Genomic DNA, 10,174 nt, shown 5'->3' with positions numbered 1-10,174 from the left:
TTTTTTTTTCTGGTGGAGGGTCTTGCCTTTGGTTTGTAAAAAAAAAAAAAAAAAAAAAAAAAAAAAAGGCAACACCTATTGAGTACAATAAAGCAAAGCACAACAAAACAAGGTATGCTTATACTTCTAAAGCCACACAAAAAATTAAAAGAATAGTGAATGAAATATAAATCTTTCAATTCCAGAGTTGTATAATATTCTATAAGCCTCATTGCCTGCTTCTCTGACCCTTACTTCCAAGTTGTAAGTAAACATAACAAGCCTCTTACCTGTTACCCTAGCTGTCATTGTTCTTAGGCAAAAGGTAGAATGATTTCCTAAATACTAAAACCCAATCTCCAAGGGCCAGTTTGCCCATGAGTGAAAGTGTACCCATCCACCTTATCAGTCCCTTTCAGATGTGTCCTGAATCCTGACCCCCCTCTCTCTTGTCTGTCACCCTCACCTGGACTTTATTTTTCTGTTAATTATTAGTTTGTTGGTGGAGAGGGAGGTTAGCATAGTAAAGAGCTTGGACTTTGGAGCCCGGTTGCCTGCATTTAACGCCTGCCTCCAGCGCTGTCTGGTTATGTGACCCTGGGCTCTTTTCCTCATTTGTAGAATACAGTTAATGTACTACTTAGCTCATAGAGTTGTTGTGAGTTTTTAATGAGTTAACATGGAAAGTGTTTTAGAATGATGCTTAACCCATATAAATTTTAATTTTTTATTAACACACATTCTGCTTGTCTAAGCTTAAAATCTTAAAAATGGTTTATTCTCTCCTTCAACTCCCCACATCTCGTCAATTAACAAATCCAATCACTTATACCTGTCCTCGTTTCCATTCTTACTGTTCCTTGCCATTTGCCAACACCTCTTCCCTCCTGTTTTCAATTTACTGCACAGTCCATTTTCCTACCTTATTATTTGCATCTTATTTTTTATTTGCTTCTTGGTTTAAAATCTCACTTTATATTTACAGCAAGATAAAGTCCAAACACTGAGCCTGGCATTTGATACCCTTACTGTGACACACAGTCTGCTTTCTCCCTTTTTCACATTAGCCAAGCTAGTCAACACCATCTTCCCCTTTCTTTGACTATAACTTGCTTATTTCTGCCTTTGCTTAATTTCTTTTCCCACCTGTACAAATCCTTTTGTTCTGTAAATCTCGTGATCTTCCCCCCTCTTTTAAAGTGCAATACTGCTTGCCTATGGAACCATTTTACTTCATATTTGCCTACTTGTTGTGTATCTTTTCTTGCAATCCTCATATAGGTTAATACCTGTTACTTTAACAAGTAAAGCCCAGATTTTAGTGGCTTAACATTATGAAGTTTATTTCTTATCCATAAAACAAATAGTTCAGTGTGAATATCCCTCCATGCAGAAATTCAGGGTCATAGATCCTTTCCATCCTGTATGAGAGCAGAAAAGGAATACCACTTAACCTACTGAGCTCTGCAGTGACACACCTCACTTTAATCTCACTGTCCATTGACGAGGACTAGTCACATGGATATAGCGGGTGTTGGGAAATGTGGTCCTTCGCTGCATTGGCTTCGTGCCAACAACTATACTATAACAGTAGTACATGAATTCTGGTGAGTCATTAGGCATCTCTTCCAAATGAGATTGTAATCTTTTCTGAGCTAAGCAAGAACTCTCGCATAGTTTTTAAATAAAATACAATCCTCTCTGAAGTACCTAGCATGGTACTTGATAGAACACAAGGACTAACTGGAGTAGGATAACAGTTAAGTACTTTGAGTCTGATACCTCGAAGACTTAATTTGAATCCTGCCCCCACAAATAATTAACTGGTTGACTTAGGGAAGTTATTTATCCTTTGCTCTTTATGTAATAATACATCTGCTTCAAAAGGCTGTTGGGAAGATGAAAGGAATTATAAGGTACAATACCTAGCATATTGTAAACCCTCAGTAAATGGTGGTTTTTAATACACACAATAAGCTTCTTTATTGACAGTCTTTAAGAAAGTTTAAATTGTCATTTAGTGTCCTGCGATAGAGGTGGATTGAAAGTAGCCACAGGCAGCCTGTGACAAACTAGGACTTGAAAAACCCATATTAACTAGAGTCCAGAACTTCTTTACTGGTATGTGACTTGGGCAAGTCATACAACTTCTGGGGTTTTGATTTTGTCGTCTTTCCATTTCTGCTTGTCAATGATTGTGAATTATAGAGTTCAATCATGTGTCATTATGATTTGTTCAAATATTAAGGAGATAACTGCTTTATAAAGCCAAAATTATCCAGATATTTTTAGTATCGTTTAATACTGATGTTAAATATTAAATTGAAAAATAGTGCAATCACAAACAATCCCATCTACCCCCATCAGAATACATATTGAGAAAAATACCGAAACTAATTGAAAACATTTTCAGAGTAAGATTTTGTTTGTCTTGTAGGCATTTTGTTCCCAACATCACCTTTGGTCACCCTGTGGTAGAAAGCCTTCGAAAGCAGCTAGGCCAGGACCCTTTCTTTGGTAAGTGGGTGTTATGCCATCTGAAGCTAGATGTGTTCCTCAAGTAAAGGGAAAATAGATGGTTGATTTCTCAACTTCCATTTTTATCTAGAACCCTTTTACCCTCTCTCTCTGTGCTGGGGCTTTATTGGCTGCTTATAATAAGCTGAACTCTTTCTGACTCAGGGCCTTGGCAATTTTGCTAATCTCTTTGTCTAGAAAACTATTCACTTGGCTAGCTCTGCCTCATCTTTTGGCCTCAGATCATTTGTCATTTCCTCAGAGAGGCCTCTCTAAGCACCCTATCTTATATTAACTATGCAGTTATATCACCTTTTGATTTTTCTTCTTAGAACTTCTTTAATCTGAGGTTATTTTGTCAGACTATAAATTCCATGAGAGCATAAATTTTATCTACTTTACTATGGTTTTCCTAGAGCTGAACATAGACACAGGATTGGGGCTCAATGTAATTATTAAAGGAATGTATGAATTGATTGATTTATGGTGTAGAAGCCAATTTCATGCAAATTGGAGCTTTCTGCAGGTGGGGCCTATACATTTTCCCACTTCATTGTTGTAGGATAATGTGGATTAAGATCACATAATAACCTAAAAGTTACTTTTCATGGGACATTAATTAGTTCACATGTCATTCTTTTAAACTAAATTAGATCCCATCTGATCTCGGAAGTTAAGCAGGGTCGGCCGGTTAGTACTTGGATGGGAACAGGAACACCCAGGAACACTAGGTGCTATAGGCGTAAAAAATAAGGATTGTAAGCCGACAAGGTCCTTGCAATCTGTCAGGTCAACCAAGGGTTGCGTCACCTAAAAAAATTTTAAAAATAAAAAAATAAACTAAATTACCAGTGCCTCACTTGCCAACTCTTTGTGCATTAGTTTCTAAGTAAAATTAACCATATTGCAAGTTCTCAGTAGCCATATGTGGTTAGTGACTACTGTATAGTAGTGCTACTATGGAACATTGCCATTATTGTAGAAAGTTCTGTTGGACATAGCCTGTCTATAGTATTCATCCACTTTGCACCAAAGAAAATGTACATTATCACCTAATTTACGTGTCGTGAGGATAATAGTGTTCCACCAGCATGTTCACCATTTTGAAATTTCCAAATGATGGAATATAATTCTCTGATTATTTAAACTTATTTTTTTTTTTACTACATTTTGGAAAATGAGTTATCCAATATAAATTTGTTCTTATAACTCAGAGGTGGCTGAAATAAATAGCATTGTTTGCCCCAACTGTAGAGTAGTCATAGAGTCCTCTACATCTGGCTCGGTGTGGATTTAAAAACATATTTTTTTTCTTTTCTCTCCCTTTTATTTGGGTTCCTAGTGTCAACTCCTCACTGCTATTTGTGTCCCCTACTATCAGTGCCTCTCCTCTTACCAGCTCTACTGCTATTACCACACACAATCTGCTTTCTCTACCTGCGTTTAGTTTATTTGCTGGTAAACTTGCTCATCAGTCTTTCTAGAAGCGTGTCTAAAATAAAGATGGATGGACTCCACGTGCTTTAATGTTTGGGCTTTGTGTCTTCTTTTTATATTAAGAAGCATTTTGTTTGTTTAATTCTTGGCTGTAGTTGTTGCATAATCGATACATGAATATATTTTAGGAACCAAATTACAAGTTGTATGCAATACTGCTAATGAGTTATAATCTGCTGGTGCCCCAGCCCAAGTAAAGGCAATGGTATTGAACTATATAAGTAGTCATCGCATTCTTCATTGTGGTTTGTTCATAGTATCCTTGATGACACAGTGCAAATTACTGATTTTAGTAAATCTTGATCCTGGAATGCATGTCTTTTTAATACTTTTTGTGACAAAGTGGGAAGTACATATAAATCATCTCTGCTGCATGCTGGAGGCTGATGGTTTTCTCAAGAGAAACCACTGGCACCATTGTTTGAGTTATGAACTAAACTAGCTGCTTTTTTATGAACACTATTTTCACTTGAAAGTACAACTAATGGAAAAACTATGGTTATCAGACTTGGGTATTTTACTGACATTTTCTTTAACAGTAAGTTAGCCTTCACTTCAAGGAAAATACTAATTAGTTTTTGTTGCCACTGATAGAGCTTGCAAGTGAAGATTAGAATTTTGGAAAATGTGTATCTACTGCTGTGAGCTTGACAGATTCATAGCACTTAGAGCTTTTTTGTTAAGATCTGTAGTGCTATAATATGTGATTTTTTAATAGTATATAATGAAATGCGTCACTATTTAGAAGACCTATGTAATTCAGTGAACTAGTACTTAAAAGATCCATTCAAAGTATAAGATAGACCGATGGGTTTTAGTGTAAAAAAAGTACAAAAAGTTCACTGGTAGAATTTACAGATTCCACATGGAAGCTAACCTTTATAAAAGTACCACTTGTCAAGTTTTGGTGTAGAAATAGAGGAATATCCACACTTGTCTGAGAAGACAATGTATTCCCCCTTTTTCATGTAATTTTCTTCTTTCATATAAAACAACATATTGCAATAGATCTAATGCAGAGCACCTGTGAGAATACAGATGTCTTCTGTTAAGCCAGACATTAGAGACTCACAAAAATATAGAATAATGCCACTCGTCATTAACATATAATAGATTTATTATTACTATTATTTTTTAAAGTGGACCAAGAAGTAGACTTTAATTTTTTCTTAAATTGAATTTAATACAGTAAATACTAATAAACATATAACCCACATTAACACCATTTTTGGGAGTCTTCAGTAATTTTAAAGAATGTAAATAAGGGAAGCATGATAATAGAACAGTTGAGAATTGCTCACTTAGTATGCTCACTACAGGCAAATTCACTGAACCATTCACTCCCTGAACACTAGAGAGTCTCCAGTGAAGGTGCTAGTGGTTACTGCGTGCTAAAGATTGAATGACATAGCAGTCTGGTAACTTAAGGAATGAGTAAACTAGATATTTTAAAGCATATTGAATTTTCCTTGTTTATAATACAAAGAAATAAGAAACACAAAAGAATATATCTTTTAACATATTCTATTTTTGTGACCTTCGTTAGTTTAGAAATATAAGCTTTAATCTTGGCTTCATTAGTCAAGTGGTATACTCTTTTCCTGACATTTTTTTCAAAGCCTTACTATATTTTATCATCTTACGTGAGTTCTGATACTAGAATTTTTTTTCTTTAATGTAGTTCAGCTATTTCAGAAATATGCTTCCTTTAGCAAAATAAACAACTCAAAGCTCTTTCACTATCGTCATCCGACACAGGAGTATTTACTGTTTTCCTTCTTCACAACGGTTATTTCTTGATTTAGCCTCTTTTAAGCTGCCCTCTGCTTCTCCTTAAAGGTTATTGTGTTTTAAGTCATGATCTTCAAGAAGCTCATGCCCATTTTAGCCAACATTTATATGATTCAAGCTTTAGAATTAGGATGCATGTCAGACTTCTTCTATTAACATGTCCTTCCCCCTCAATCCGTTCCTCCTCCTGTAGTTTTCTGCCTCTCAGATGAAGGTAGGTGTGTTCTGGTTACTCAGGCCCCAGTCCTTGTACCATCCTGACTCCCCTCACACCCTCCGCATCTGATCCACAGCAACTCCTTTTGGTTCTACTTTCAGAACATACCCAGAATCCCACCACTTCCTCCCATCTTCTGCTGCCATCATCCTTCCTTACCTAGATTATTGCTATGGCCTTCTAAGTCAGATCTTGCCACTTCCACATGCAAAATCCTGCAGTGTTTTCCCTGTCTCATTTGGAATGAAACCTGATGGCCTGCTGAACTTTGTACTGTCCTGCTTCATCCTTTGCCTCACTGATCTTATTAACTACCATCCTAGTGTTTGTTGTATTTACTTATCTTTTTATGGTTCGTCTCTCAGACTAAATGTAATCCCCATGACAGCAGAGATTTCTGCCTGTCTTTGCTCTGTTTCTAGGACCTAGATTAGTTAATGGTGTGGCAAATGCTCAATAAAATATTTGTGAAGAGAATCAGTTTATTTAGCTTTCTTATTTTATAGATGAGGATGCAAGTCTCCATAGATAATGACTTTTTCAAATTTTTTAGCATGGCATTTCCTGGACTTGGACCTAGGTTTCCTGATTTCTAGTCATTACTTTTCATATACAACGAAATATGCTTATTGTGGAAAAATACATATATATCCTTTTTGTAAATGAGTTAAATCAAAACCTTATCTTCAGGATAAAAGGCTAGCTATACAGAAGAGTAACTATTTAACAATTATTTTGATATCAGAAGAGTATATGTGCAGTATCAAAAACAGTAGACTTCAATAATATGAGCCAGGTATTTTCCTTTCAGTAGTATTTAAGAGATGTGTCTTTTCTTTCTAGACATGCACATGATGGTGTCGAGGCCGGAACAGTGGGTAAAGCCAATGGCTGTAGCAGGAGCCAATCAATATACGTTTCATCTCGAAGCTACTGAGAACCCAGGGGCTTTGATTAAAGACATTCGGGAGAATGGGATGAAGGTGAGGTCAGCAGTGACAGTAGTGTTTTATACTATAGGAAGATTTGGTGGAAGACAGGAAATGATAGGCAGATAAGACCTGACTTAGGCAGCTGTTCTTCAGCTAGAAAACCAGAGGTTAAGTATAACTTACTTTTTGTGTAAGTATAATAATGTGTAATAATTTTTTTGAGTATTACTTAAGAATAGACATTTCTATTGAACCTGATACACCACAATAATATAATGTGGAAGTAATTATTAATGTGATGTAGCAAATTTCTCTCTGTCACAGGTTGGCCTTGCCATCAAACCAGGAACTACAGTTGAGTATTTGGCACCGTGGGCTAATCAGATAGATATGGCCTTGGTTATGACAGTGGAACCTGGGTTTGGAGGGCAGAAATTCATGGAAGATATGATGCCAAAGGTAAAAGAAATATTTTATTCTGGGGTGAGGCTTTTATTGTGTATGTTCATTCAGTAAGCATATATTGAACCACTTGCATATTTAGACACATCCTGTTCTGAAAGCGGGGAGATGGAAATGCTTACAGATCATTGTAATACAGTATGATAAATGCTGTAAGAGATTTTGATTTGGAAATTAGAGAAGATAGTACATCTTAATCTTGAAATTTTCTTTCAAATCCACTCTCTCTCTAGCCTTTAGAGCTTTGGGAGTTTTCATTGAATATTGAGGGTTTTGTCTTTGTCTTGTTTCCATGAAATATAGTCTATGTAAAGCCAGGGCAAATTGCCATTTACCAAACTGAACAAAGCTTATAAAACTTAATCGGTTTCAGTATATTAAAAAGGAAGTTTCCCAAGTCATAATTTATTCATATAAACTTATGTGATGAGACATTTGGAGTTCTATTTTAGAGGCAGATATTGGCTATTTGTCTTTTTGTTTATTTGATTGTTGTTCCCTTCCCCCCAAGATACTCACTTTAGGAGTTATTTATGTCCTTGTGTATGCCTAGGTTCATTGGTTGAGGACCCAGTTCCCGTCTTTGGATATAGAGGTCGATGGTGGAGTGGGTCCTGACACAATCCATAAATGTGCAGAGGTGAGACTGCTCTTCAACTATGACCTAGCCCAATTTCCCATCAGATGTAATGTCCAGGACATTGTCTTGTGGGCCAAAGAGATTACCCCTACATTTCCTAAATTGCCTTTCTTTCTTGGAGAAGTATTTTTTGTTTGAATGTAGGAACTAGGAGAATAGAGACCAGTGAGTGAATATTCTAAAAATCACATAATCATTAGATAGTAAGTTCAGTTATCTGAGTAATACTGAAGAAAGTTCTTTTTGAAAAAGAATATGCAGAATGCCAGCCTTTAGAAGATTATTAAGCTCCATGGCTTTGGAATGAGTCATTTTTCCAAAGAGGGAAAGAAAACTTACCTTCTTATAAAGGGGAAAAGAATCTTATTCTTTAGAACTTAGAGATGTATTAGTTACCTATTTGTTCCTTGTAAGAACTCACAAGAGCCATTTTTGATGAAATTCTTGATCTCATCTCTGGATACCTCTAACACACTATGTAGATGAGTTTTTCCAAGTAGTGTGGGATGAGTTTTTCCAAGTAGTTAGCCAAGGTAAATGGCACTCCTAAGCTTCACTGAGAGGGCGCCAGACCTTCCTGTAGCACTGCAGGTGATTAAAGCGCATGCGGCCTGTTTTTGCTAAGCAACATGGTATATAATCTGTACTTCTAGGTTTTTTTTTTTTTTTAATAAATGCTTCACTTTTCTGCTTTATACTTATCAGAAACTTGAATGATAAATATTTATGGAAGAGGAGCTGGTCAAATGATTTGTGAGCTTACATATCCTTTGACCCATTGCGGAATTCTTTTTACTGATCTGTGCCCTTATGCTGTTCCTGCTTACATTAAGAGATGTGTTAAGTTGTAACTCTATAAAACTATTTTTTTTTTTTCATTTTTATGTGGAATATTGTTAGAGATGTAGTACATTATATCATTGAGTGACAGTGTCTCATGGAGACATTTTCCTCAGCTTTAGTGGTTCTTCCAATAGTCCCCCTTCTGGTAATGAATCATATAACAGATAGGGTTTCTCTCCTTGAGTCAAATCCTAGGAAACTTAGAGATAAATTTGGACTTGAGTTATTTGCTTTTCTTTAATTTCTTTTGTTTTCACATTTAGAAATATCTTGAAAATTGTTAAGCCACCTCAAAACCATTCTGGAATGCAATGAAGCATAAGTAAAAAGACATCTCATTCTGGCATCAAAATGAGAAATTAATATTTAATGTTGCCATATTTTATGGATAGTTTCACATTTTAGCAATAATTGCCTTTTTAGACTACCAATTCATATACATAATTCAAAATTAAATGATAGGACTTTTTTTAGTAGCTCAGGAGTCATTGGTATATATTAGAAAAACCTTAATAGAGTTGAGGATGAAAGGTTTTTAAACCTTACCTAAATATTAGCAAAGATGCAGTATAACTTATTTAGGGTAATTACAAAAAAAGTCAGTGTTTTTTTAGACACATCTAAAAATAATTTCACATCCTCATTTGTTAAGCATTATAACTTCTTTCTTCATTAAACCAGATTGTTTAAATCTGTTCTTCTCAAAGTGGCTTTTATACAGTTAAAGGGCTGACTGACAGATACAAGAGTAGAACTCTATTCCACAGATGGTTTTAGGCTTTTCTGCATCTTCCTTTGAGGCATAACCTAAGTTGTTTACTTCTTCCAGGCAGGAGCTAACATGATTGTGTCTGGCAGTGCCATTATGAGGAGTGAAGACCCCAGATCTGTGATCAACCTGTTAAGAAATGTTTGCTCTGAAGCTGCTCAAAAACGCTCTCTTGATCGATGAAAACAAGGAGTTAAATGTTTCTGGTCATGAAGTCTTTTTACTGGAAAACAAGAATATTGACTACCAAATCCTATCACAATTGAGGAAGTGCTGCTTTTCTGAGCAATTATTCATTCCAGTGACTAACATCTATTTTGCAGAATGTTCCAAGAGGTTGGAAATTGGTGTGTATTGTTACTTTTTTAGTGATGGAATTTAAAGATTAGTGTGATAAAATACCATTTTTACTGGGAAACTTGATTTTTATAAAGAGTAATATGGCTGTATTAAGGTGTGTCTGAATGCCTAAGGAAGGCATGCATATTAGCTATGAAAAAAAAATGTTTTTTCTCCATTTCTAAAAA

General features: G+C 35.6%; 1 protein-coding gene across 4 annotated transcripts in view; it reads left to right on the top strand.

Moving 5' to 3' along the window:
• Positions 1 to 10,174, top strand: part of RPE (ribulose-5-phosphate-3-epimerase) — a 15,603-nt gene extending 5,429 nt beyond the window's left edge. For 3 of the 4 annotated variants that reach the window (XM_011369624.2, XM_011369625.2, XM_023536308.1), the window contains 5 exons: positions 2,417 to 2,496; positions 6,845 to 6,984; positions 7,258 to 7,392; positions 7,949 to 8,035; positions 9,708 to 10,174. In XM_011369624.2, coding sequence (XP_011367926.1) covers positions 2,417 to 2,496; positions 6,845 to 6,984; positions 7,258 to 7,392; positions 7,949 to 8,035; positions 9,708 to 9,830 — 565 coding nt within the window. In that variant the 3' untranslated portion in view covers positions 9,831 to 10,174. Of the gene's footprint in view, positions 1 to 2,416; positions 2,497 to 6,844; positions 6,985 to 7,257; positions 7,393 to 7,948; positions 8,036 to 8,740; positions 8,768 to 9,707 lie in introns of those variants that run through there. The other variant, XM_023536307.1, reaches the window with a different exon arrangement.

The sequence above is a fragment of the Pteropus vampyrus genome, unplaced genomic scaffold (assembly GCF_000151845.1).
Source record: "Pteropus vampyrus isolate Shadow unplaced genomic scaffold, Pvam_2.0 Scaffold152, whole genome shotgun sequence".
Lineage (NCBI taxonomy): Eukaryota > Metazoa > Chordata > Mammalia > Chiroptera > Pteropodidae > Pteropus > Pteropus vampyrus.
Note: the sequence above shows the minus strand (reverse complement) of the source record. Positions and strands in the feature narration are given on the sequence as shown.